This window comes from Amphibalanus amphitrite, unplaced genomic scaffold, assembly GCF_019059575.1.
Source record: "Amphibalanus amphitrite isolate SeventyFive unplaced genomic scaffold, NRLGWU_Aamphi_draft 001190F_arrow, whole genome shotgun sequence".
NCBI classification, from domain to species: domain Eukaryota; kingdom Metazoa; phylum Arthropoda; class Thecostraca; order Balanomorpha; family Balanidae; genus Amphibalanus; species Amphibalanus amphitrite.
Genome location: NW_024882684.1, coordinates 165,271 through 192,795, shown reverse-complemented (window position 1 = coordinate 192,795; position 27,525 = coordinate 165,271). Strand labels below are relative to the sequence as shown.

At 57.4% G+C, this 27,525-nt stretch overlaps 3 protein-coding genes across 4 annotated transcripts in view; 1 reads left to right on the top strand and 2 right to left on the bottom strand.

The window, feature by feature from the left end:
- LOC122370963 (transcription elongation factor SPT5-like) overlaps positions 1-13,757 on the bottom strand; it is a 36,570-nt gene extending 22,813 nt beyond the window's left edge. Inside the window, exons 1-14 of the mRNA XM_043346967.1 lie at positions 13,662-13,757; positions 11,250-11,414; positions 10,284-10,663; positions 9,543-9,777; positions 8,950-9,159; positions 8,349-8,532; positions 7,845-8,062; positions 7,291-7,544; positions 4,461-4,656; positions 3,163-3,288; positions 2,356-2,554; positions 1,592-2,002; positions 1,358-1,426; positions 838-1,046 (exon numbers count right to left, since the gene is read on the bottom strand). Coding sequence (XP_043202902.1) covers positions 838-1,046; positions 1,358-1,426; positions 1,592-2,002; positions 2,356-2,554; positions 3,163-3,288; positions 4,461-4,656; positions 7,291-7,544; positions 7,845-8,062; positions 8,349-8,532; positions 8,950-9,159; positions 9,543-9,777; positions 10,284-10,663; positions 11,250-11,408 — 2,850 coding nt within the window. The 5' untranslated portion in view covers positions 11,409-11,414; positions 13,662-13,757. The remainder of the gene's footprint in view (positions 1-837; positions 1,047-1,357; positions 1,427-1,591; positions 2,003-2,355; positions 2,555-3,162; positions 3,289-4,460; positions 4,657-7,290; positions 7,545-7,844; positions 8,063-8,348; positions 8,533-8,949; positions 9,160-9,542; positions 9,778-10,283; positions 10,664-11,249; positions 11,415-13,661) is intronic.
- Positions 13,758-14,187: 430 nt separating this feature from the next.
- LOC122370969 (tRNA:m(4)X modification enzyme TRM13 homolog) lies at positions 14,188-19,822 on the top strand. 2 transcript variants are annotated; one of them, XM_043346979.1, is made up of 9 exons: positions 14,188-14,221; positions 14,453-14,653; positions 14,931-14,983; positions 15,394-15,584; positions 16,012-16,203; positions 16,411-16,641; positions 16,962-17,242; positions 17,479-17,948; positions 19,103-19,822. In XM_043346979.1, exons 2-9 carry the CDS (start codon positions 14,483-14,485, stop codon positions 19,287-19,289), a joined length of 1,776 nt encoding a protein of 591 aa, XP_043202914.1. In that variant the 5' UTR covers positions 14,188-14,221; positions 14,453-14,482; the 3' UTR covers positions 19,290-19,822. The 2 variants fall into 2 exon arrangements, with proteins under 2 accessions (XP_043202914.1, XP_043202913.1); XM_043346978.1 differs by having other exon boundaries at positions 14,188-14,308.
- A 1,197-nt stretch (positions 19,823-21,019) lies between these two features.
- LOC122370958 (DBH-like monooxygenase protein 1 homolog) lies at positions 21,020-24,234 on the bottom strand. The gene has a single exon (XM_043346950.1). The coding sequence runs from the start codon at positions 24,232-24,234 to the stop codon at positions 21,970-21,972; it is 2,265 nt and encodes a 754-aa protein (XP_043202885.1). The 3' UTR covers positions 21,020-21,969.
- Positions 24,235-27,525: the final 3,291 nt, after the last annotated feature.

The following is a 27,525-nucleotide window of genomic DNA, read 5'->3' as shown; positions in this document are numbered from 1 at the left end:
TCGCACGTGCAAGGCCCACCCTCTCGCTCGCTCCGTTGGTCGCCCCAAAATACTGGTTATACTGGTTTTAGCTTTCCAATTTCTACATACAACAGATATTTCGCTTTTAAATGTAGTTGATATTGAATCAGCTAGAAATTATAATTTCGTTAAGATAAGACCGATTTCGAACACCTCTGATTGTGAAAGACGGCCGACACTCACACTGTTTCATTTTTCATGATGTGCTGCCTCCTTCTGCACTATTTAATGCCTGGCAAAGTGTTGATAAGTGTGCTTATTATTGAAATACAAGAGGAGGTACGGGAACTAGGGTCGAATTTCATTTTGCTAACAACTTTTCATATCACACAGAAGAGCTTCGAAAGCTGGTACTGACTGTTGGTGGGTTCCTCTTGACTAGACGAGTGGCCGAGTCGAATGATAAGCAGCATAAACACTCCTGTCAAACCTGCACTTATTCACTGTTTCATTCAAGGTAGACTTGGAACTTTTGATGTTTAGCGAACTTGGAAGCCATATGATAATTGAGCTTCGAGCTCTTGATGTTCACTTAACCAAAGGTGTGCATTTATTGCGCATTGTCGTGTTGGGCCCGCCGGTGCTGAGCAGTGGCGCCTCTGCCGGCAGCCAGCGGAACTGTGTGTTTACGGGTCTGCCGGACCGCCCGGGCGGTAGAGGACGGACGGTGAATTAGACTGTCGGCTGGGGTGGCGGCGACTGCATGCACCTGAGCCCGCCTCCCCGCCAGTCTGCCGGATACAGAGGGACTGGGGTGAGCGCTGTCGGTCGGCAGGGTGGACGGCGCACGGCTCATCCGTCTGCAGCGGGACCCACCTCGATGTCGGTGGTGAGCCAGTCGAGGCCGGCCAGGTCGGCGCCCCCGGCCGGCGTCTGCGGGTTCAGGCCGGCCGTGTGCGGGCTGTAGCCGCCCGTCGGCGACGGCGCCGTGTACGCGCTGCCCGGCGACGGACTCGGCTGGTAGCCTGACGCCGGCGACGGAGTGCCCGCGTACGGCGACGGACTGGCCGCCGAGCCGGGGCCCGCTGTCGGCGGGAGACACACAGCGTCAGACTGAGACACAGCAGACTGGGTATATCAGACTGAGACATGGCAGACTGGCCGCCGAGCCGGGGCCCGCTGTCGGTCAGACGGGACCACGCAGCGTCAGACGGGACTCCCGGACAGCATACTGAGTAACTGAGACACCGCAGATTGAAACTTAGCAGACTGGGACACGACAGACTGAGACACGACGGACTGGGAAACGACAGACTGGGACACGACAGACTGGACGCACTCTCACGCCAGTATGTCGCGCAGCTGTGTGCGTCTGGTATACATAATAAGTACTCACAGGCGTTGTGTGCGCTGCTCGGACTCGGAGACGGCTGGTACGGCGAGTAGGCGTTGAAGCCAGGCGTACCTGGCGAAACGACAGACAATGTGAGCGATAACCAGCACAGGAGCAGTGCGGCACACAGCTCCAACAGTACACAAGTGCAAGGGATACCAAGTCCTTCAGCACAGGAGCCGGCAGCCCACCCGGCCCCGCACCGCCCGCCCCTCTCCGGCCGCGCCGGCCGCTCACCGGGGTTGTAGTTGGCCGCCGGGGACGGCGACGCCTCGTCGAACGAGTAGTCCTCGAAGTCGGGCCGGGCGGGCGTGTTGCTGATGGACGGGTCCCAGGCGCCGCTGCGGCCCGGCGTGGCCGAGCCGTCGTGCAGCGGCGTCTGGCTGCCGTACTGCGGCGTCCGCGAGCCGTCGTACTGCGGCGTCTGGCTGCCGTACATGGGCGTGCGCGAGCCGCCGGCGCCGTACATGGGCGTCTGTCCGCCGCCCGTGTACAGCGGCGTCTTGTTGTAGGTGGAGAGCGAGCCGGCCTTGGGGCCGCCGCCCACCACCGAGACCCGGTTCTTGTCCACAGAGATGGTCTGACAGTTGGAGTGCAGCTCCACGCGAGCCGTCGTCTCCGTGGCGTCCTTGACCACGCCCACGTGACCTGAGCGCAAGGTCAGACGGGTCAAAGACCTGGGATACACGCAGCACGGGACACGGACAGAAAAGGCAGACCAATAGATGACAGAGCAGTGGCACGGTAGTAAAACGGAAGCCAGTCATTAAATGTGTTTTTTTTTACGGTGAACTGAAACGTTTTATGTAGAATGGCAAAACATAATATCAAGTGAAACAATAAAAACTAAGCAAAACTCGTGTTCAGCCAGATCCTAACATATAGCCTTTCAGCTCAAGCACCCCCACACTGCAGCACACACCGAGAGGCAGAGCTGGCGGTATCGGTACGGCACCCACCCTTGAAGGGCCCCTGTGTGATTCTGATAGTCCGTTACCCACCTTTGTAGGGCCCCTGTGTGATTTTGATGGTCTGGCCGATGAGGTCGCGGTCGCGGCCCATCCTGGCACCCCTGCCGCGGCCCCTGCCGCCGCCGGCCGCCATGCCCCCGCCGCCGCCGGCGCCGCCCCCGGCCGGGTGCGCCGGGGAGGAGAGCCGCGGCGACATGAAGCCGGCGCTGGCCGTGTTGGTGCCGGCGCCCTGGCGACGCAGAGACGGTCAGCGCGGCACGGCAAAAACTGGATACAGGGAGCGTCAGAGCATCTTGGAGGACTGAGCGGGACAGGGGGACCGGACGGGGGAACGTCAGGGATGTTCAGCGCAGCAGGGGAGGACGAGACGGGACATGACTGGGGACAAGGAGCCATAAGGGCTGGTCAGTACGGCAAAGGGACCGGGGGCCGTTAGAACTGGTCAAATCGACAGGGAAGGAGTGGAGAGAAAGGGGAACAGGACATAGGACCCTGGCCCGCTCAGACAGAGGGCTCGTTAGCTGGGCGCATGGGGAGGGGAGGGGAGTTGCGCAGTGCAAAACATAAACTACTCGCTGCGAACAAAGCACTCGCCAACAGACATATGGTAGCCATGGGCAAATCAATTACAAATTATGCTCAATCCCTCGAAGATCAGGGCGAAAAATGTATACTCGTAGAGCAATGCTAAGAGTGGCAATACTACATCATCTCACAGCACAGTACGTTTATGGCTTATGCTAATATGCTGATTTGAGAGCATAGCTGAATTTGACACTTCCAGTGCTAACTAAGGCCGTGTACCGTCGCGGCTCTGGGCAGTCCGCTGGCGCGTACCTTGGCGCCGCCGGCCAGCACCAGGTGCCGCGTGCGGCACACGAAGATGCCGCCGTTCTCCAGCATCATACGTGAGTAGAGGAAGGCGAAGCTGCGGAACAGGTGCTTGATCTCGCCCTGCCGTCCCTGTGGGAGCAGACGGGTTCGTGAGAGGGGGGCGGTGAGGGGAGACCGGCAGTGCGGACCGCAGAACGGCGGCAGAGGAACTGGACATAGTGACAGCACCGCACAACAATGGTGTCCCCCGGTGGTATTAAACGATGAGATAATCAGTGTTCCATCTTTTTTAGAATTTTGGGTGGAAAATCACGCTTAATGGAAAAAAATATATATATTTTCATCCTAGAAAAAAGAAACATGCCATCCATCTGAGAAAAATGTTTCAAGCATTCGAATAGCCAGGTTATAGTTACATGACTTGACATTAAATGCACCCACATCCTTTTATTTCCAATCCTGTCAAGATCCTGACATAAAGTCCCGCTTTATCAATTGGCGATAAAAAAATGGTGTTACGCCCTTTTGCGGAAATACTATTGGTATTTGCTTCCTTTTTTTCTAAGCATAACAATTTTTCTTCACCGGCTTACCCAAACAAAGTCCAATTTTAGAACACTGGAGACAATACCCCGGTACCCAAGGCGAGTGCATGACCCCTCATCAGTCATAACTGACATGGCGGATTGAGCGCACTGGCACAAGAGTAGTACACACGAGCACGCAAGCCCCGCGTATCTGGTTCCGTCCGGTACGGATTTGGCAACTCTCAGCTTCTGACCGGTTTGAAACGTTTACAGGCCCGCTCAGCTAAAGCCGCCTCGCTCAGCTGAGCCATCGTGTTACAACTGACTTTAAACGCAACACTAAATAATTACAGCACGGTTGCCCAATGTGAGCCCGTTTCGAGACCCGTCAAAACACACTCACGGTCGTTGCTCGACCCTCGCGGCACCGGTCCGGCCGGCGAGTTAGTAATACGCCGAAGGATTACACGCAATGTTCCGTTTATAGGCCAGGTCGTTGTTGCGTTTGCTGGGTGAAGCTTAAACCATACCTACTTTGGACTGAAGTTGATATTTCACTGTCAGGTTCTGTTTTCTTTGTTATGGAGTTGAGAAATAAAACAAACGTCAAATAATGAAGCCAAAACCTTCCCGGTCCGGTCCTAAAAAAAGCAGTCTGGCCCGACCGGCAGTCCCTACACGTCCGACCCACAGCTGCAGCTGTCCGCCCCAGCCCACAGCCCCACAGCACACGCCACACACCCACACGGGCAGCCGCTGCCCGTCCCGACCTACCGAGTGCGGTCCGTCCACCACTTTGACGATGTCCTTCTTCTGAATGGTGTTCTGCTCCGTGTCCAGGGCCACCGCGTAGCGCGAGTCCTTCTTCTTGTGCACCGCCTGCGGCTTCACCTTGATGATCTTGCCGTGCATGTTGAGCACGTGCAGGTTCTCGCGCTCCAGCCGGACGATCACACCGACCGTCTGGGGACTGCGGGTACACGTCAGTCAAACCACCACAACCACCATATGGGGACTGCGGGTACACGTCAGTGAAACCATCCCACCGTCTGGGGACTGCGGGTACACGTCAGTCAAACCACCACACCCACCATATGGGGACTGCCGGTACACGTCAGTGAAACCATCCCACCGTCTGGGGACTGCGGGTACACGTCAGTCAAACCACCACACCCACCATATGGGGACTGCCGGTACACGTCAGTGAAACCATCCCACCGTCTGGGGACTGCCGGGGTACACGTCAGTCAAACCACCACATCCACCATATGGGGACTGCCGGTACACGTCAGTGAAACCATCCCACCGTCTGGGGACTGCGGGTACACGTCAGTCAAACCACCACACCCACTATAAGGGGACTGTAGCGGCAGGACACGTCATCAACCCCTCACAATCTATACTCAGTCTGCAGTCACAGTTGACAGTTGACATTGACACGCTATATGCCGTACTCCTGTCCATGAAGCCATCAAGCTCTACTGGCAATGATGGAGTTAGTGTATGCATGCTGCAAAAATGTTTCGCGGGTGTTGCTTATGCCCTGCTTGATGTAGTCAATGCCAGCCTTGCTACCGGAACTGTACCGAAGGAGTGGAAGCATACGCTTGTGACACCCATTCCTAAAGGAAAAGTCTCTGCCGAGCCATCCGACACGCGACCCATCTCCATCCTGCCTGCCATCATGAAATTGGTTGAACGTGTTGTGCAAAAACAGCTATCAGATTACCTCGAGAACAACCATTTACTTTCGGATGCACAGCACGGCTATAGAAAACAACGTTCTACCGAAACGGCGCTTCACGTCATAACTGATAAAGCACTTCACGCCATGGAAAACGGTCAAATTTGCCTCTTGGTGCTCTTGGATCTATCAAAATGTTTCGATGTTGTTCCTCACGACAAATTGATAGAAAAGCTCGCCCTTTACGGAATAGATACAGACTGGTTTAGCAGCTACTTGGCAGATCACACTCAGCAGGTTCGGGTGCAGCGAGCGGATGGTTCGGCAGTGCTATCTGACGTCAGAGACAACGTCATTGGTGTGTATCAGGGCGGTGCCTTGAGCTGTATCCTCTACATGCTTTTTGCAAACGATCTGAGCTTGTGCGTGTCAGATAATGTGACTGTCGTCCAATATGCGGACGATACGCAACTGATGGTAACGGGGAAGAAGGGTCAGATGCAGCAGCTTGTCTCGCAAATGGAGGGTGCACTGGCTGATGTGTATAGTTGGTTTTGTCAAAATGGGATGAGGCTGAATGCTAAAAAGACACAGATGCTCGTGATGGGGACACAGGCGATGCTTCGTGGGCTGCCGCCGGTCACGCTCAGTTTCTGTGGGACGGTAGTGCCTGATGCCAAGGTAGTCAAGAACCTCGGAGTGTCAATCGATCGCCATCTTACTTTCGAGTCGCATATTGATGACATGTCACGCAAATGCACCGGAATTCTAATCGCCCTGAACCACGCACGCCATGTGATACCTAGGACTGCACTGAAATGTATCGTTCAAGCACTTGTTCTATCGATTGTGCGCTACTGTATGTCAGTGTACGGCTCCTGTACGGATACGCAGCTCCACCGTGTGCAGAAGATTGTGAACTTTTGCACACGGGTCGTGACCGGTAAAAGGAAGTACGACCATGTGTCCGGAGCTATACGGCAGCTGGGGTGGTTCACAGCTAAACAGCTGGCATCGTACCACGCAGTATATGCCGTCGAGCGTGTGATTGTGTCCGGTCAGCCCGAGTATTTAAGACAGACCATCGGGCCCAGAGCCTGCCAGCGGCACCAGCACCAAACAAGACGAGCCGATTCGTTCACCCTCCCCGCTATTCGCACAGAGTCTGGGAGACGCCGTCTTTGTTACCGAGGTGTGTCGCTGATGAATGACATGCGCATAGAGCCCGGCATGCCGGCATTTAAGGCTACGTTGAGGCGGGCTACTATGTCGCTATAGGCTGCTGAATGTAGCACAGATGTGTCCGAGTCGCTGATGGTCAGTTTCGATGTGTTTGTATAATTGTGGTGATGAATATGTGACTGTGTGCGTGTGTCATACTTTCCATTTTGTTTTACCGTATGACGTGACTGAGCGAAAAGCCACCGCTTTGTGTGGACCTCATTCGAATACATCTGAATCAATCAAAATCTGAATCTGAATCTGAATCAGTCAGCAAATTAGTCAGTCGAGCCAGCGAAATCACCGGCTGGGGACGCGGATCCACGAATCACACAGAAAGACCAGCTGACACTTATCGGGACATCACCACATATAATACCTCCCAGTGCCGACAGAGGTTACACTTCTCTCCCCAGCGCCATCTGAGCCCAGAGCAGCTCCAACGCCTCCCCACCTCCCTCCGTATCAGCCGACAGATGGCCGGAAAACACCTCTCACCCGTGTCCCACCCGTATCTCCCCCGTCCTGTCCCCTGCCCTACCCTGACCCCTCATGACTCACTCGAGCTGCACCATGTCGCCGTACTGGAACTGGCCCCCGTGTGCCCCCCCCCCCTCCCCCCACTCACTCGAGCTGCACCATGTCGCCGTACTGGAACTGGCCCATGTGTGTCCCTCCCCCCACTGCCCTCCAACTCACTCGAGCTGCACCATGTCGCCGTACTGGAACTGGCCCATGCTGTCGACGCCGGTGGCCATGTCAGAGCAGAGCTGCAGGTCCTGCGGCAGCACCTTCAGCTCGTGCATGGTCAGGTCGGAGAAGAGCACCGCCATGGCGTCCTCGACGCGCACGATCAGGCCCGTGTCGCCCTCGTAGCGGCCCGAGATCACCTTCACGTGGTCGCCCATACGGAAGTACTTTTTCAGCTCGTGGGCCGGGAACTCGAGCGGGTCCTGGCGGCGGCAGCGGGGCGCAGAGCTGGTCAGCGGGACACCGGCGGCAGCGTCACGGACAGGGCACGGGCGTCTATCGCGGACAGCTTTACATGGAAAAACGACTCTAACCGACCGGGTCGAGCTGAGACGACCGACCGTATACAATAGCACCGACTACCGACTGACCATGGACGGATAGTCTATGGTCCAGTGGCCCCACCCTCCGCCGGCCGGCGTCAGGGGGACGGGTGACTCCAGCAGCTGCCACCCACACCGTGCCCGTGCCGCGGGACCACCGCTGCCCTGACGGCCACTCACCTTGAGGTCCTCGTGTTTGGGCATGATGGTGACCTTGGTGCCGTCGATCTTGACGATGGTGCCCTGCAGGTTGATGAGCTCACCCTCGATGACCTCGACGTTGTCGCCGGGCGTGAAGAGGTGCTCCTGCTCGGCCTTGGCCGAGCGGGCCAGCTCGACGTCCATGCCCTCGGGCTGCTCCTCAAACTTCTCCAGCTCGGAAAGCGTCGGCTTCACGCCTGTCGGCCGTAGAAAGTCGGCACTGTCAGCCTAGTCTCACCGGCCAGTGCTATCGTTTTTACTATTGATTACAGCATAGCCTAGGTTGGATCGACTATTGTAAAAATAGCGAAGGGTCGGCAAACAAAAACCATGAAAGTCAGCCTAAAAATGTCAATGCATTCATCAAGTCTGATCGCTGTAACACGTCCATAGTCCATGCCAGTCTCGTTCTCGATGGGGGCGGGCGGGGGGAGGGGGCAAAGGAGGACTCGGCCGAGCAGCCACCGCAGTCGCGTCACTCACCCTCGGCCTGGATGGCGCTCATCACGAAACTCTTGTAGAGGAAGCCCTTGCGCGAGTAGCGGTTTCCCTCGAAGATGATGAAGTCTCCGTCCTGGCTGATCTCTCCGCCGATGGCGCGCACCGCCTCCATGTCGAACAGCTTCTGCGGCGGCCGGTGGCGCCGCTTCCGCTTCACCTCGTTCTCCTGAGAAGGGCAGGCGCACGAGGGAGCGGTGGTTAGCGCCGGGAGGGAGCGGTGGTTAGCGCCGTGAGGGAGGGGTGGTTAGCGCCGTGAGGGAGGGGTGGTTGGCGCCGTGAGGGAGGAGTGGTTAGCGCCGGGAGGGAGGAGTGGTTAGCACCGGGAGGGCGGGGGTCGGCGGTTGGCCAGTCGGCCCGGGATCAGCGCCGGGCCCAGGGAGCCTGCACACAGCCCGGTAGTTGGTGTACGGAGGTCCGTACAGTGACACAGCTCACGTCTACAACGGCATAGGATTAGGGAGGGTTGACATAGAGACAGCTGACTGTGCAGTGGGCAGTCGAGGGCGGGTGCCCTGCAGCTGATACGGTGCGCCCTACCTCAACCGGAAAGCCCAGGGTGAGAACTGTTCGCCGCTGGCCTCACCTTGTCGCGGAGGGCGCCGCGCATGCGCGAGTAGTCGATGCGCGGCACCAGCTTCAGGTGGACGGAGCTCTGGCCGGCGTCGACGTAGTCCACCTGTGCGATGTCGTCCTTGAAGATGCCGCGCTTGAGGCGCACCCAGCAGCCGCGCTTCAGCACCAGCTGCTCCTTGATGACGCGCATCACGTCTGTCATCTCCTTGATGGGCACCATCTGCGGACAAAGACCGGGTCAGTCAGGTCACTGAGGTCAGAGACCGGGGCAGTCAGGTCACTGAGGTCATTAAGGTCAGAGACCGGGTCAGCCTACTTCCCTTGATGGCGGCATTTGCAGACGGGGGAGAGTGAAAGTCAGCTCCTGTTCAGGCCCGGAAGACACGGTACCATCAATGGTCAGGTAAAGTCGAGCGCTGTGCTGACATGATATCATCTAACACCAGGTAGGTAATTACTGTAGCGCTCACCGGTACTGACTTTTGAAAAAAGGTAACGCGAACTCTAAAAGAAGGAGGCACATGCCTCGTGCGGCTAATCAAAACATTGGTTGCTGGCCTGCTCGTTAGATAAGCCCCCCATACGAGCGTCGTGTGTACGGACCTGCTGCTGGTACAGTCCCATGCGGAGGTTGCCGATGCCCTCGATGGCCTGCTTGACGTGGGTCTGCTTGTAGGCCTCGATGTAGATGTAGCCCTTGACGCCCTCGGGCGCCACCACCGACTTGATCTGCAGCGGCTCGTCCTTGTTGGAGAGCGTGATGAACTTGGCCATCAGCTTGAGGACGGTGGCGCGCTCCTCGCCGATCCGGCACTTGACCATCCACAGGTTCGGGTCCCTGGTGGCGGGCGGCGGAGGTCAGACAGCGGCCGAGACGGTACAGCACAACGAACGGCGCCAGCGTACCAAACATAGTAGCGTCAGTACAGCACAACGACCGGCGTCAGCGCACAAAACACACAGCGTCAGTACAGCACAACGGCCGGCGCCAGCACATCAAACACACAGCGTCAGTACAGCCCAAACGACCGGCGTCAACGCACAAAACACAGGGTCAGTGCAGCACAAACGACCGGCGCCAGCGCAACAAACACACAGGGTGAGTCTCAGTACAGCCCTAACGGCCGGCGTCAGCGCACCAAACACACAGCGTCAGTGCAGCCCAAATGGCCGGCGTCAGCACACCAAACGCACAGGGTCAGCACTCAGTGCACCAAACGGTCAGTCTCAATACACCTAACGAGCGGAATCAGATCAAACAGACAACGAGCTCAGTATGTTGTCTGTTTTATCGTTGTCAGCATGATGAACAGCGTCAGAATGCGAGCCGTCGTCGGTACTCACTTGACGCCGGGCAGCAGCGTCTGCTGGGTGATCTCGTCCGACATCTCCTCGCCGCCATCGCCAAAGTGGCGCGAGCCGGCGCCCTCCTCGGCGTACTTTCGCCGGTAGTACTCCTCGATTTCGTCCTCGTTCTGTGTGTCCCACATCATCTGGGTGCGCCGGCGGCGCTGCTCGATCTCCTGGGCGGTGGGCCCCACCTCGCCCTCCTCGTTGGCCATGATGTCGTAGTTGTCCATCTCAGTGTCCCACTCCTCGTCCTCGTCCGCCTCGCCGTCTTCCTCGGCCTCCTCCAGGATGAACCCTCCGAACCGGTCCTTCTTCTTCTTGCGCTTCTTACCCGAGCGGCGGTCGTCATCTTCGTCCTCCTCGCTGTCATAGTCCTGGGGAGGGGAGGGGGGAGGTCAGCAGTGGACTACCCGCTGTCAGCCCAACGGAGCACCCGCCTCATAGTCCTGGGGAGGCAGGCGCCGGTCAGCAATGGACTACCCGCTGTCAGCCCAACTGAGCACCCGCCTCATAGTCCTGGGGGAGGCAGGCCCCGGTCAGCAGTGGACTACCGGCTGTCAGCCCAACTGAGCACCCGCCATACACCAATGGAACTATTCATAAGGTGAAGTAATGGGTAGTACGAACTGCGACATGCATTGAATAAACAATAGGCAACTCTGCCAGCTTACATAAATAGCTTGCGAGTACCATGAAAATGTGTCATGTATGTGACGACATCATTATGAAAATGCCCGAATCTGGAATTGATCCGCAGTTTGTGCAAACGACGGAAACACATTATCAGCTGTCGCTGCATCTCCTACCAGAGTTTATCGACACCCCGGTCGTTAAACACCAGTTTAACGACAGAGTTTACCGACACCCTCGCCTGCACCCGTGTGTGAGCTGTGAGCCGGACCCCGTGGCCGCCCCTGTGCCCCGGCCGACCGGTGCCGCCGCCGCCGCCGGCCCACTCACGCTCTTGTCAATGTCCTCGCCCTCCGGCTCCGAGTCTCCGGAGGGCTCCTCCTCGCCGGGCGGCGCCTCCTCGGCCTCATCGTCGGCGGCCGGCCGCTTGTAGCTGGGCCCGGACGCCTCCGAGCCGGACAGATCGTCGGCGTCCTCACTGTCCGACATGGCTGCCTGCCGGACCGCCGGCCGACGGGGCACGCTTAGCAAACAGACCGGCGCAATCGGCATTGCATACTGTATGACAATCAATAGACAGTGAAGTACAGTACACTAGAGACTAGGTCTCTTCAAAAACAAAGCTTCTCAAGAAATGGATGTGAAATTAATTTTAAAATTATAAGTGCTTAGAAGGCATTGACAAAAATCATTGGGAGTGCCTAAACCATGTTTCATTTTTCCAGCATATGGGGCAGCAGCTCCTTGGTTCTTGGAGAGACATCTGCCTGCTGTGATACATCTCTCTGTATGGTGTTTATTAGTGATATTATCGATTTTCAATTAGGTTTGCTTCCATAAAACATGACATATTGATGGATACTTTCCTTCCAACAATATAAGCTTCGTTTCTGAACCTAGCAATTGATCTTAAACAGCTTTATCATATAGGTATAGCCCGGGCAATGCTATCTCCAAAAGTGGATCAAAGATTTCATGCTGCAAATTATCAGCACAATGCACGCAGGGTATAATCAGGACAAAAGGCCGATGGTGTCAGCAATGGCTCTCAACAAGGTTGACACTGATATTAGTTATATTATCTAGAGATCATAATGTGATACCAAGTGGTCATCAAGAGAAGATGACCAGCAGAACCAACCAGTTACTTAATATGCCATAGCCATACAGTTACTGAAGCTACCTTCTTGGGTAAATGTGTAGATGAAGTTTGGTGAAGATAAAAACATAATCTAGCCTAACCTAACCTTACCTAATGAACCACAACCCTGAACCTACCACCTACAAACCTAAAACCTTCAGGCTTCAGTAGTACCTAGTAAAGCAGGCATCACATTTGTCTTTTGCAACCAAGGAGAGGCAATGTAGGTTAGGTTGTAGGTTGTAGGTTTTTGGCTGTAGGTTGTAGGTAAGTTTGATCAGGTTTGGCTTAGTTTGGTTTGGTTTGATGAGAAAGCATCTCTGGGTATAGCGCCTTTCCTTGGTTGCAAAAAACAAAACAAATGTGACAGCTGATGCCTACTTTATGACTACCTACCCAACCTACAACCTACAATCTGCTAACTTACCAACCATACTTGGTCTTGATCTACAAACATGCCCCTACTTTTAGATGTTTGATTGGTCTTTAATTGGTGAACAGCATCAATATGATGAAAATTATTTTACTAGCCATAAAAATTTTTCATTGTTTCACTTTACTCATTTATACTATTTTCTTTTATTGAAAACAAATCCAGCTTAGTATTACACCAATATTTATGAAAAAAACACTTTGGAGTTAATCATATACGTGCATGAAAAACTAACAGTTTTGGGTGATATCGACCCCAAATGCAAGACACAAAGTAACATGCTGATAAAAATGGTGTTTAAATGGAAGTTCAGATCTATCACAGCCAACCAAAGTGACAACGTCCAACCGTACCTAGTGTGTTTGGCATTTCTAAATGAGGGATGATTTTCTGGGATCACCAATAATTATCCTGCATCACATTCAGTATCACAAGAATAGAAAATTCTAGCTGCTAATTTTCCAGTGCTGGAGAGAATCAAAATCCTCAGAGCAGGGCCACGGGGATGTTCTTCGTTTGCCGTTGCATCAAAGATCCACTAACATAAAGGCCTATCACTATAGAACAGTGGCCAGTGCAGCCTCAATATTGTTGTCATAGCAGTGAACTCTTGAAAAAAAAATGAAGGACCGATGAAGCAATGCAACATGAACTGAAACCAAAAATATTTCATAATTTGTTTGTTTGTTTTGTTGGGTTAGGCCCTTTCAGTCTGACAAGACCATTTCAGGGCCGGAAGGATGATAGGAATTAGGGGGAGACATTGGTCTGGGCAGACACCCTAGACCTAGAGAGTCGCCGGAGCTGAGCCCGTCCGAAAGGACAGGCCGACCAGCCCCCCAAGCACCCTCTGCACCCGACTACGGGTTGCGCTCCCTCGGGAGCAGCAGTGCCGCAGGCCGCTCCAAGGGAGCAGCCTGCATGAGATAAAGGTGCCTGTCTAGCCCGGAGTCAGGAGTGGGGGTTGCGGCGTGGAGGAGAAGGATTTCTGTGTTCTGAGGATGGAAGCGATGGAACGGAGGATATTTCATAAAATATCGCGCAATCTTTATATAGGTACGACGCTTTATCTCGGTAGCCAATCAAACGTTACAGGTTGTACCGGAGTTTCTAGCCAGTCAGCAGAGCCCAAATAGAGCTTTAATAAAACGTAACAAATATAACGTACCAGGCAACTGTATAGGACAATTAAGTAGGTATTTGATAATAATAAACGATATTGCTACGCCCGGTGCAACCAGTGCAACAGTCGCAACAATCGCAAGCAACAATAAAAAACTTTTTTCTGCGTCAGAATGTGCTGCGCCAAATATCGTCATGTATGTAGAAGTAAAAAAAATATCACATTCGACATGAATCATTTTTACAAAGCATTGTTGTAAAGCAATTTGTAAAAATTGTTGTAAAAAGCAATTTCATTTATATTTCACAGCAAAGGTTAGAAAAAAATTACTGCAAATATAGCAGAATTAAAGGAAAATTAGTAACCTTGAGACAATATAAATATTGACGTTTGATTGACAAAACTATTTATGTTCATAATAAGACATTCGCCGGTTTCTGTCAACGCGAGCAGCAGTCATCATAATTCATCGAATCATATACAAGCAGGAGACTGCAGAGCCAAAGGAAGACACTACTGAACAGCTTTCTCATGCAACACTTGACACGTGCGTTATACAAATAATAATAATAATAATAATAATAGCCAAACTCACCTCGTGCTTAGTGCATACATATCACTAAAATTAGAATTAATGCGTTTCTGACCCAATGCACTTTTTTAGGAGTCTTTGGTCGGCTAAACACGCAAGGGTATCAGCTTGTATGCATGCATTGACACTATAACGAAAAGCCATTTTGTCTCTGACTACTCTAATGTGAATTGTGTATTGCATTTTAGCTTTCCATGTCAGTGTAGTGAATATTACTAAAGAACAATTCATATTTCCTTTTCAGACTGATTCTCATTTGCTTCACAACCTCTATATGACGATGGTGCAAGAAGGGGAAGCTGAAGTGCCAAAAGACCTGAGCACTATTAGGAGAAAATGCAAGTTTGTTGTTCCCATTAAAAACCGTCCATGTCGCATGCTGGCCTTGGATGGAGAAGTCTTTTGTGGTGAACATATAGTGCTTGACACTGAGTATTTATCACAGGTCAGTTTTATTTTTCAGTTTAATTATCTTACATAGGCAATTGATGCTTATTTCCGTTGTTGTATGATAATCTCTTGCAAAACAGGTTCCAATAAGTGTGAATCTGTAGAAGCAGGAGGTGCTTAAGAATATATTTTAGGTTTTTTTTTTGCAATGCAAAGTCTTGCTTCATTTTTTTTTTTTAGTATTTTTTAGTTGTAAATAATTGTTTTTGCCCATGATTAGCATGTTCCACTCATTACTTGGTGATGGTGTTATTCTATGTGATTTATTTCAGAAAGAAGTTCCAGAGGATCGTCTCCGCATCAAGTGTCCCTTGGACCCTCGACAGTAAGGTCACATGCTTAATTGAGCTTAAGGCTTTAGTTGCATCAGTACTTTTTGTTTATTGTTCTTTGTTGTAATGAGTGTCAGTAAGCCATAATCCATCATATTGAGCATAATCCATAATCCAACCAGTAAAATAGAATCCATCATATTTGGTGGATTACATTAAAAATTATAGCCGCTGTCATGAGGATGGGCTTCAGATGCATTTTTATAACAAAAATGTAGTCATGGCTAACACTGGGCTTGCATAGCTCCACCTGGCTAGCATTGTTCATGACAGATTATGATGATAAGAAATCAAAAATATATACAATCAATTCTAGTATTTTAAACTTGAGCAGCATTTTGGTTTCCAAAGTAAACAGCCATTGACAGAAATGATTGTAACATTCACCACGTGTCTTTCCCAGCACCTGCTACCTGAAGAAGCTCCAGAAGCATCTGAAGGTGTGTAACGCCCGCGAGAAGGAGCGGCCGCCGTATTACGTGCGAGACATCAACGCCGGCGACGGGTCGGCCGGGCCGGGCGGTCCGACCATCCACGAGCTCTCCGACCGGGCGCTGCTCGACCTGCTCGACAAGATCAGCGCCCTCCACAGCGGTGAGCTGCCGGAGACGGCGGCGCGGGTCCCTACCGGAGACGGCGGGCGCGGGTCCCTGGCGGAGACGGCGGGCGCGGGTCCCTATCGGAGACGGCGGGCGCGGGTCCCTGGCGGAGGAAGAGAGCGCATCCCTGGTAGATGTAAAGCGCGTGTTATGCTGCTGCTGAACGAGCGTTAAGTGTGGCCGTGACTGGGTAGGTACGTAACGTTTAACTGAGACCCGAACTGTCTGACTGGGACCCGCGCGGTGTAACAGGTGCCGTACTGTGTAACTGGGGCCCGTACCGTGTAACTAGGACCCATTCCGTGAAGCTAGGACCCGTTCCGTGTAACAGGTGCCGTACCGTGTAACCGAGAATGGTGCCATGTAACCGGGACCTGTACCGTTTGCGCCCGCCTGTGACCGCCGCCGTGTGGCCCGTTCAGAGCACGTCTCGCCGCCGGAGGTGGCCGAGGAGGCGGCGCACGAGGCGCTCTCGGAGAGCCTGCTGAACCCGGCCTTCGGCGCGGACACGCTCAAACACCTGCGCCAGAACTCGTCGCTGTTGGCCGTGTTGCGGGACGCCGGCCTGCTGCAGCGCCAGGACGCCACATTCGTCGACCTCGGCTCCGGAAAAGGTGCGTGTCCACCGTCCCTGTCCGAACGTCTCTGCATCGTTCTCACTAGCTGATGGACTCCACCTGTCGTGACCGCCTCGCTGGCTCAAATTTACCATCGACTTTCAACAGCAACTGCAATATGTCATGGCGTCGCTATGAATGTGTTTGAGCCACAGTCACTGCTCTGTAACTTGGTGATCACCGGTGTCGCTATGTCGTTGGCAGCCCAGCTGTCGTTCTGGCTGGCGCGGGCCGTCAGCAGCCGCTCCCAGATTGTGCTGGTCGACTTTGCCTCCCACCGGCACAAGGCCGAGAATAAGCTGAAGGACGTTCCGGACGCCCCCGAGGTGCAGCGGCTCAAACTGGATATCCGCCACCTGAGCCTGGCCGGCTGCGAGGCGTGCCGCGGCCGGCCCGTGGTCACCATCGGCAAACACCTCTGCGGCGCCGCCACCGGTGGGTGACTGGGGGGATCACCGGTGGGTGGTGGGGGCCCAATGGTGGGTGGCTGTAAGGGGGCGTATCTGCTAACTAGTGGGTGGCCCGGGTGAGTGGGTGCGTTTGACATACCGCGCGATCAGTGCAGAGGACTTGACAGGACCAACTGCATCGCCTCACAAACCGAGGGGTGCTGCGGCAGAACGTTTTCCGATGTGACCTCAGGGTATACTGGAATTGTGTCTGTATGTAGGTATTTGGTTAGCGTGTGTCGTGACTAGCAAATCGCCTCGGTTCCCCCGCCCGCCGCTAACACCCCTGTCTGTCTCCATTCTCAGACCTGGGCATCCGGGCGGCCACCGTGACTCCCAGTGACGTCCTCCGTCGGACGCCGGCGGGCCTGGGGCAGGACGGAGCAGCGGCCCCTGGCGGCACCCAGACCGGGCCCGCGGCGGACCAGACCGGACCACAGACCGGGGACCAGAGCGGAGCGCCGGCCGCGGACCGGACCGATGAGTCGGGAGAGCCGACCTCCGCCGACGTGCGCGGCATCATGATCGCCGTGTGCTGCCACCACCGGGTCGACTGGCCCAGCTACGTGGGCAAACAGTTCCTCCAGGTGGGTCTGCGGCGAACATATCAGTGGACAGACCGTTCCCGTAGGGAAGTCTGCGGCGAGGCATAGGGGACGGGTGGTGCCGCAGCACATGTTCCTGTCGAACTAACCGCACACATCATAGCCCCACTGACGTTGCTATAGCATATCTCGCTGATGTTTATTGATAACCGCCATTGACTGCAGTGTAACTGCCGACTCCCTGTGGCCGCTACTGAGCAGAGTAACCTGTGCCGCAGGACGTGTGTGGGTTCTCGGCGGCCGATTTCGCCGCGCTGAAGGGCGTGGCCGCCTGGGCCACGTGCGGCACGCCTGGCTGGGACCCCGAGCGACCCAGCAACCGCCGGGGACAGCACGAGGCGCCGCGCAAACGGCGCTACAAGCCCGCCGAGCCGGCCGACAAGAGGCCGCGGCTGGAAGGCGCCGCGCCGGGGGCGGGGCCGGCCGGCCAGCCGGGACAGGGGTCCAGCGACCAGTCTGAATCGGCACCCGCCGACCAGTCTGAATCGGCAGCCGCCGACCAGTCTGAATCGGCACCTACCGACCAGACAGAGCCGAGTACTACCGACCCGCCGGGGCCGCAGCCAACCGACCAGCCCGGAGCGGAGGACGGCGGCGAGAGGCCCTCCGTCCAGCCGGGGCCTGAGCCGGCCAACGGACCGGGACCTGAGGCCGGCGACCAGCCGGGGCCCGGCTCTCGGGACGCCAGGTGAGCCTCATTCACTGTCCCGTCAGGTGAGCCTCATTCACTGTCCCGCCAGGTGAGCCTCATTCACTGTCCCGTCAGGTGAGTCTTATTCACTGTCCCGCCAGGTGAGCCTCATTCACTGTCCCGTCAGGTGAGCCTCATTCACTGTCCCCCTCATTCACTGTCCCGCCAGGCGAGTCTCATCCACTGTCCCGCCAGGCGAGTCTTATTCGCTGTCTCGCCAGGCGAGCCTCGTTCACTGTCCCGCCACGGCACTAATCCTCGCCGCTGCACCACTGATCCGCGTCCCTTTTGTCTGCTCGTGGCCTGGTGTGTAAGGTGACCCACTGGTTATCAGTGGCAGTGAATCCGAGGCGGGGAGGGAGCACGCTCTTCAGCCCGCTTCGGTATACAGGTCGGCTGGCAAGTGATGAGGGAGGCCTGTGCTAGTCCCAGCTTTGTGTCGCCATCTACGTGCGATGTGCAAAACGTGGGTTCAAAGTATTACCGGTGGACCGGGCGCGGGCTGTGCGGCCGGATAGTGGTTCAGTGGTGTCAGTGGTAACACAGACACACGGAGCTTATCAGGCTTCCGGGGCTGGATCTTTCATTCAGCCATTTATCTTATAAAAGAAAGGACGCGAACACCAGCTTGTTACGTCAACTGACAATAGAGAACACGCTGCAGCTGTTGTGAAGCTGATGCTCCGACGGCCCTTGCACGGTCGTGGTTCCGTGGTACCCGTGTCTAACATAGCTATGGTTTCTGGACGCCATGTTTGGTTCAGCGGTCCCCGATGCCGGTGGTTGATATGTCTTTTGGTGCCGTGCCTGTGGTCCGATTGGTTCTCGGACGCCGGTCAGGTCCTCAGATACCCTGACACCGGTGTCTGGGCCGTTAATTGTCCCTGACACCGGTGCATGGTCTGTTGATAACCTGACACCAGTGTAGTCCGGTAATGCCCCCACTCGCAGCTGTCTGTAGTCTGATGGTCCCCCGACGCCGGTGTGTCTGTGCCCCAGCGCCGGCCTTTAACAGCCGCAGCTCGGTCTTAGCCCCCTGATACCCTGACTCCGGTGTGTCTCTGTCCTAGCGCCGGCCGGTACCAGCGGCTCGGTCTCAGTCCCGCTGTATGGTCCTCTGTTCCCCTGACGCCGGTGTTTCTCTGTTCCAGCGCCGGCCGGTACCAGCGGCTCGGTCTCAGTCCGGAGCGGCGCACTGCCGTCGGCTTCCAGTGCAAGCGTCTGCTGGACGAGGGCCGTCGCCGCTACCTGGAGAGCCGCGGCTTCTGTGCGCGCCTGGTGCGTTACGTGCCGCCGGCCGTCTCGCCGGAGAACGTGCTGCTGCTGGCCACGCGGTGACGGAGGCGGACGGCGGACCGCGGAACAGTGGCGGACGGCCGACGGTGGGTGCCACACACGGGGAGCGGCTGATTGTTGACCATTGAGGACCGGTCCTTAAACACCGCCGGGTGTCATTGTGTGTTTCAAGACAAGTGTTTTGGTTAGGCTGCAATGCATCTGGTTCACTGTTCATAATTGCAGTTTGACAGCGCTTGTGATGTGCAATGGTGGTATTTTTTGGAGGGTGGTGTGCTTCTCCACTGGTTTTAGGAGTGACGGTGGGTTAATAAGTCATTGTTATGAGCAGTATTTGTTCCATACTGCACGTTGAGCGGGTGGAGATGGATGTATTGCTGACTCTCCCTTCGATATCCATACAAACTCATCATATATTTGAACCAATCGGGTATATTATTGACTATGTTTGAAAAGTAATGATACATACATTCGGAGATATTTTAATGATAAAATATTGTTTTTTTTTTTTACTTTAAAATGATATTGCTGAAAGACAGACAACTCAAATACAAATTTGATCATAACTATGGAAATGTTTAGCGTATGAACTTTTGAAACAACTATGGGTTGTGGGTACGGAAAAAACTCTACAGATGGGCTCCACCAGGGCTCAAAATGCATTCCCAGCTCCCAGCTTTCACTGACATGAATGTAGTATTATGCTTTTCATGATTCACATCCACTCCTTCAGCAATAACCGGCCGAATTAATGTAGAGCGAGCATGCTTGTATCTGCGCTGGTGTCGTCACGCTGTTTCCACGAGCGTCTAATATTTGTCTCACGGCGCCGATGGCACCGGGCTCATGCGCGTCCCGTTCCGCCGCCGCCAGTCACGAGAACATAGTCCCAAAGTGGGCCGGATGCGTCCGGCCGATTTGTGGGCACGATTTGCCGGCGCCGCTGACGGCGGAGAGCGGCCGCACCTCCGGCTGCGACCGACCGTCGTGTACCGCGGCTCCGGGCGGCGTCACGCTGCCGCGGCGGGCCGTCCCCGATTACCGCGGACACTGTGAGACGCGGCGCGGCCGCGGGTGTGTTGAGACACGGCCCGGCTCCGGGTGTGTACCGCGGACGGTGAGACACGGCCCGACCCCGGGTGTGTACCGTGGACACGGTGTGGGACGCGGCCCGGCCCCGGGACGGTGAGACACGGCCCGGCCCCGGGTGTGTACCGTGGACGATGTGACACTGACCGGCCGCGGACGATGAGACACGGCCCGGCCCCGGCGGCGCCGATCCGATCAGCCCGCCCGGCCACGACTCCGTGTCGCCCGTGAGCTGGCGCGGCGCCGCCGCTCCCCGAATCGGCGGGTTGCATCAGCCGGGGCGGATCCAGCGGCCGAGCGAGGCGAGCCGTCCGACCCGACATCCACCGGGCACCGGTGGCGGATCCAGCGGCCGAGGCGAGCCGCCCGACCCTACGTCCACCGGGCACCGGGGGCGGACTCAGCGTCCAGGACCTGACTACTGGCCTACCGCGGCCTCGCCGGTACTGGCCGACCGCGGCCCGTGCACCACGGAACAGCCCGATAACGACACCGCGCCGGGAAGAATGGAAACCGAACACGGCGATCGCGTCAGATAGCAGGCACCAGGCAGGAAGGGTTCGCGGAAGGCGCGAAACATGCATCGTTCGTGCCACGATTCACTGTCGTAAGGACTTAGAAAAAAACACCTTGTAACGTGAAGCCGGCTGGAGATTGCAAACTGGATGTGAAAATGCAACATTGCAACATGACATTGTATACACCTACTTGCACAAAAGAAACAAAGAGTCACCAGTCAGTGAATCTGACCATTAATACCTTAGGGCCTCACGATGGCCCCCAAATGATTATGCTAAATATGCTGCGTCATCGCGACAAAAAGGTCGCGACCATGCCGTGACTCTAAACATTCATTTCTAAAGTTATGAGCGTTATTATCATTGACTTTAGAAGTCTCCTCCAACAGTAAATCTTCGTCTCTGTCTTCGGCCTCGGCGTACAGCCGGCGCTGAGCCTTCCGTGAGGCCCACCACGGGACAACACAGTATGTAATGACGGTCAAGTGATAAATGATTACTGAGCTGATGCATCGCTACCACATAAGCTGCCTGATGGCTTACCTTGACGTCTGACAAGTTAGCAACAACACGCTAAAACAAATCCAAAGAGGATTACATGCACGGCGACACTAAAAACAAGCACGGCTCCGCGGCGAGGGCCGGCGGCCGGCGGTGTGCCGTGCTCCGAGGCCGCCGCGGCGCGCCGCGCCTCCGGCCGAGGCCGCACGGACGGCGCCCGGCCGCCGCCGGCTCCTTTGGCACAGTGCTCTGTCCGCCGGGCCGGACAGACTGGCGCCGACGCCCACCTCTGAGATCGAGCCGGACCGGCGCCCGCGGGCGCAGCGCGCGAATATCATCACAGACAACTGGAGACGGCTCCAGGCGGCGTCCCGCTCCGCACTGGAGTCGGACAGACCCTCTGTTCAGTGGACAGGGTGACAAAGGACACTGAACGGGGCGACGGGCCCACACAAACTCCGTTCATCGGAGCTAGAGGCTTCATTTCTCTGAATGCTGGGACGGCGCTGGGCATCCTATTCACTGGATGCGCCGTTCGCTGGCAGTCCCGCTCGGGAGAGCAGTCAACCCGGTATCTCAGTACCAGTCGAGACGGGTCTTCCAGCAGCGGCCGCCTATAGTGGAGCCGGGTCAGCCCTCAGCGCTGCGGCGCACACTAGCGCGCACAGCCACCAGGTCAGCGGCGCCGCGGCGCGGCTGACGCCCGAGTGGTCGTCCGGCTCCTGGACGCTGCCGCGTGCCACCGGTCCCCGCGTCACCTGCTCGGAGGGCGGGTCGGCGGGTCCCGCCGGCTCGACCGCCGTGCCCCCGCCCCGTCCGTCCTGCGCGCCCTGACTGCAGCGGTCCGGCGCCGGCGGCGTGCGCCACGCCACGTTCTCGAGCCGCTGGCGCTCCGTGTTGCGGATCTGTCCGTCCCGTGACACACACTTGGGCCGGTAGAACTGTGTGGCGGCGCGCTGCAGCCGCGCCACGCCCTCGGCGTCCCACGGGTACTCCACCACGTACTGGAACAGCGTGCTCATCCGAAAGTTGACCGGGTCGATCACCAGGATGTCCTTGAGGATGAGGAAGGGGTCCTGCAGCGCCTCGGGCAGGCCGTGCACGCCCAGCGCCTCCAGGGCGGTGACGTTGTCGGCGCGCAGGTCGCTCATGATGCGCTGCTCCTGGAGCGCCACCTCGTACAGGTGGCGCGCCGTGGCGTCCTGCGCGCTCTCCGGATCCGGCTCGCCGCCGGCCGGCGCGCCCTCGCGGTCCCACTCGGCGCGCGCGAAGCTCTCCAGGTTGTTGATGACCTGCTGGATCATGTCTCCGGCGCGGCGCACGGGCAGCTCCATGCCGTAGGCGTTGGCCGCCTGGATGCCCAGCTGCTCCATGGTGTGGCCCATGTCTGGCGAGCTCCAGCAGATGGTGAGCGGCACGCGCGGGTAGTAGCTGACGAACGCCAGGCACATCTCGTTCTCGGCGCTCAGGCCGCCGAACGTCACGTTGCGCCGGTGCTGAGTGTCGTAGACGCACTCGACCAGCAGCTGGTCGCCGGGCCGCACCAGCACGGGCTGCTGCAGGCTGCGGGTCTGCTGGTAGTTGAACGCGTAGGCGGTCTCCTCGGCGATGGGCGCCAGCTCCGTGCCGTTGGCGGCCACGTGCCGGAGCCGCATCTGGGCGCCGGCCAGGTGTGAGTGCAGCAGCACCGAGTAGACGCGCACGCCGCCGGCCGGCAGCCACTGGCGCGTGCAGCTCGAGTGGCAGAGGCCATTCACCACGTAGTCGGTCTGGCCGGGCGGCACCATCTGCGTGACGGCGATGTCGTGTCCGACGTTGAGCAGGCCGGCCTCACTGGGCCGCAGGTGCTCGGTGTAGTAGAGCCGCACGCCCGAGCTGTCCACCACGCCCGGTCGCACGGCCGGGTTGTCGTAGTGGATCTCGGCCATGACGTACGTGGCGCCGCCGTACTCCTCGCGCAGCGGGATGCCGACGTCGGCCGGCAGCCGCTCGCCGCTGCCGCCCACCGCCCACACTGCCAGGATGTGACCGCAGCGACCCCAGTCGGCCGGCATGTTGGGGCTGTAGCAGCGCGCCGCCTGACGCTCCGACACGTACGCCTCGAAGGCGGCGCGCCGCCACTCGGGCACCGTGCACTCGTACACGATGATGTGGTGTACGAACGGCTCGCTGCCCGGCTGGATCAGACCCTCGAACCCGATAAAGTGCACCTTGCGCGGGAACTCTGGCAGCTTGGTGATGCGGCAGAAGTACATGGTGCGCTCGTCGTCGGGCAGGCGCACCTGCGGTGCCACGATGTCCAGGTAGGGCGTGTCCGGCGCAAAGTGCACGCCGCCCGGCCGGTGCAGGTTGATGAGCCGCGAGCCGCGCCGCGTGCCGTGGTAGGTGAGCCAGCCGGCCGGCCCGCTGCCGGCCGCGCCCGGCGCCACCGGCTGCTCGGAGAAGGCCCAGATGAGCGTGACGGCCCGGTCGGCGGCCAGCGGCACGTCGTCCGGGTCGCACGAGTCGCGCCGCTCGAACAGCAGCTCGGTGTGCGTGCCGTTGGCGGCGCCGCTGAGCAGGCGCACGTCCTGGCTGGCGTCCAGCCGCGGCTGCGTCTCGCCGGTGGCGTGCAGGTCCCAGACGGCCAGCGAGCCGTCGGCGGCCGGCGCCGCGGCCACGATGTCGGCGCCGGCCATCCCGCCCGACGGCGAGACGCCGAGCGCCACGTAGCCGGCGGCGGCCACCCGCAGTCGGAACAGCAGACCGTCGGCGGTGGGCCGCCACCAGAGCAGCACGCGCCCCTCCGAGTCCAGCGCCGCGTGGTGCGGCAGCTCCGGCTCCTCCACGGACGCCGCCGCCGCCGCCGCGACCAGCACACACGCGATCAGCAGCTTCATATCGGTCCGGCGGCGCGGTGACGGATCACTGGGTGACGGTCTCTTCTCAGCGCCGGGCGGCCGCGGCGCCCGCGTGCCGCGCACTGGCGGCCGCCGCCTGGACGGCACCGCACCGGCCCGAGCGAGCCGAGCGCGCCCGACCAGTTCGGCCCGCCGGCGGCCGGCGCTCAGCGCAGCGCGGCCGGCGCTCACTGCAGCGGCCGCCTCACTCCCATGTATACGGGCAACGAGCGGCCGCTTTGTCTTGTGGCTCGGTCGCATTCCGCGGCCCGGCTCCCCACGGAGAACTGAGGCCACCGGGCGGCTGTGACCCGCGGCGGTCTCCGAGGGCTCACCTCTGATCCCGGCCGGTCACCGAGGGCCGGCCGTTGGCCTTGCTCCGGCTGACCCCGGCTAAATGCCGGCGCCGACCCGGGACCGCAGCGGCGCCTAATGGTGGGAACGGTGGGACTGCAGCCGGGCCGCGGGCCGCCGCCTCTGCCGGTATTTTCCCAGCGCTCTGCGGCGGTCGGGAGACGGTGGGGAGAGTACTGCCGGGTCTTTTCGCTCGGAAACCACACGCTGCGCCGGCGCGGCGGACGGCCGCCACCTGAGCCGAATGGCGCGGCGGCGGGATACGTTATCGGTTCTTGTCCCCCCGTTCATATTTCATTTCATCCGTTTTATGGGAGTTATAAGTGATAACCTACCATGTCTGTGTTCCGGCGAAGGTGCCTGATATTTTTCTTTACCTATATGCTTCACTGAAGTTTGTAAACAAACAACTTGACACGGCGGTTGACATTCGACGGCTACTTGTGGCCGTTTTTACGAACCCGTTGGGTTCGCTTCCGCTCGAGCTGTGGTGATGGGCCGCTGCCATAACGCCATTAACGCGTGCCGCAGAGGGGAACGGATCCCGGGTAACGGACGACGGAGGCGTTCGGGGCGGCCGTGGATCGGGGAGGGGGTCGTCATCGGCGATAAAGCCGCGTAAGGTGAGCCATGACCACCTACCTGTCACTGTTGGAGAGTTCGGCGGTATCCTGTAGTGCGCCCAGCGGCGCCTGCGAGTCTGTATCTGCATGGTATAGTATGAAGAACGGAGTGCCCCCTTTTTGAAACCATTTATCTGTTTTGGTATTGGATCCAGGGAATTCGCTGTCAATGCTAGAGCTTATAAGAAAAGTGCTTATGAGTTATTGGATTAGATTCTACTGTTTTTTAATGATATTTGTGAGTCGCTCCCGGGGGTGATGTCCATTGTCCAATTATCATGCCGCTGAATTGATGAGGTTTTGCCGGTGAGACGTAGATGCATGTAATAGGCACACGGACAGCGGATACACCGCCCCTTAACACGGCTAACTCAATGCGGTCGATGTGTTGATCGGTGAGCGTAGTGTCCCGGCTGTCCATCGTGACAGGTCGGCAGCTGTTCCGCGTCCCGAGCCCCGGGTCGGCAGCTGTTCCGAGCCCCGGGCGTCTGAACAGGCACTGATGAGCCTCTTCCTGGTCACTGAGCGCTGCTCAGAGCGGCCGTTGGCGGTCGGGCCGCGGTCAGTGGGGACGGCGCCCACCCGAGGCCGGCCGGCCGGCAGCCGACTGCGGCGGTTACCAGCGGCACCCGGCCGGCGCCGCGGAACTGGGCTGCAGCGGCGGCTAACCGCGGACACGCGGCCCCGGCCGCCACCTGGCGCGGCGACCTATCGGCCATCGGGACCGTGTGCTCTCCGGACCTGGCCTCCAAAGTCGGGGTGCTGTCCGGACCTGCCTCACAGTCGGGGTGCTGTCCGGACCTGCCTCACAGTCGGGGTGCTGTCGGGACCTACCCTCCACTATCCGGAACTGTCCCTGCTTCCACTGTCCGGAACTGTCCTCCACACTCGGGCTGCTGTCCGGACCCGCTTTACACTGTCGCGCTCCACAGTTTGGGTACCATCGGGACCTGCCTCGACTGTCCGGACGTGCTCCTCCGGTGTCTGTGGGGCTGTGGTGCCTGGGTCAGTCCACTGCCTGGGGACGGTGGATCTGAGTCGTGTCCGACTGTCCACTGCCGGCCACTGAGCAGCCATACAATCTGAGACTGAGTCACAATCCAGTGTCCAGCGATACGGTGTGCCTCGGTGTCCGTATACACGGTGTGTCGGTGCCGTCTGCCTGTATACACGGTGTGTGTGTCGGCACCGTCTTCCGGTATTATATACGGTGTGTCGGTGTCGGTGCCCGTATACACGGTGTGTCGGTGCCGTCATCCCGTTATACGGTGTGTCGGTGTCCGTATACCTACACTGTGTGCCGGTGCCCGTATACACGGACGGTGGGTCGGTGCCGTCATCCCGTATTTACGGCGTGTCGGTGTCGGTGCCCGTATACCTACATGGTGTGCCGGTGCCGTCTTCCCGTATACACGGTGTGCCGATGTCGATGTCCGTATACCCTAGTGGCGCAGTCGGTTAAGGCGTCGACCCGCGGTGCGGGCGGTGCCGGATTCGGGTTCGATTCCCGGTTCCGCCCCTTCCGCGGGTGTCGTCCCCGGCTGTGTCACCAGGTGTGGGGTAGGCTCCCACTTCAGCCGTAGCCTGGGGGGTGGGGGAGCAAGGGCCAGCAGGAGGAGGAGCCCTCCTGTAAATGGGCCACAAGTGCCCGTTGGAGGGAGGCTTGAATAAAAAAAAAATACACTGTGTGTCGGTGCCCGTATACACGGACGGTGTGTAGGTGTCGGTGCCCGTATACACGATGTGTTGGTGTCGATGCTCAAGGGCTCCGCCACCGGGGGGGACGGGTGGGACATGTCCCCCCCAACCAAAATGTTGGGTGGGACATACTATCTTTTGTCCCCCCCAATAATCGGCTCCTCCGCTGGTAGATAAATCGACTCTTGTTCCTGACACCGAATACAGAACATAAGTGCAAAGAATCTCCGAAGAAAACAACGTGATGAGAATCTAATCAACCTGTCGTCGACAACCTATATTGTCGCCCTGTGCTTTAAGTCTTTTTCTGTTATTGGGGCCACGGATTTCAATTTTTTAGTAGACAATATCGACAGGCATTTTCGCGTTAGGTATATCAACGTGAGTCTACTGCAACGAATGTTCGCAATCATACGTCCCAGTCCGATGATGAATCCAGTAGGTATATCCAGTAGGTAATCCAGTAGGTATATCAAATAAGGATCTCTCAAATTCAATCAATTAAACAATCAATACGGAGATTTTTTCGGGTAAACGCTGTCGTTCTTTAAGAGGAAACTTCCATCGGTCAAATAAGAATATCGCAGAACTGTAGGATGAGAGAAGCTGTTTGTTT

Excerpts from the sequence above, each read along its gene's own strand:
- LOC122370958 (XM_043346950.1), bottom strand. The coding sequence starts at position 24,234 with ATGAAGCTGCTGATCGCGTGTGTGCTGGTCGCGGCGGCGGCGGCGGCG.
- LOC122370969 (XM_043346978.1), top strand. The coding sequence starts at position 14,267 with ATGCACTTTTTTAGGAGTCTTTGGTCGGCTAAACACGCAAGG. Across the intron at positions 14,309-14,452 it reads GGTCGGCTAAACACGCAAGG|ACTGATTCTCATTTGCTTCA; the intron begins GTATCAGCTTGT and ends TTTCCTTTTCAG. Across the intron at positions 16,642-16,961 it reads CCTCTGCGGCGCCGCCACCG|ACCTGGGCATCCGGGCGGCC; the intron begins GTGGGTGACTGG and ends CTCCATTCTCAG.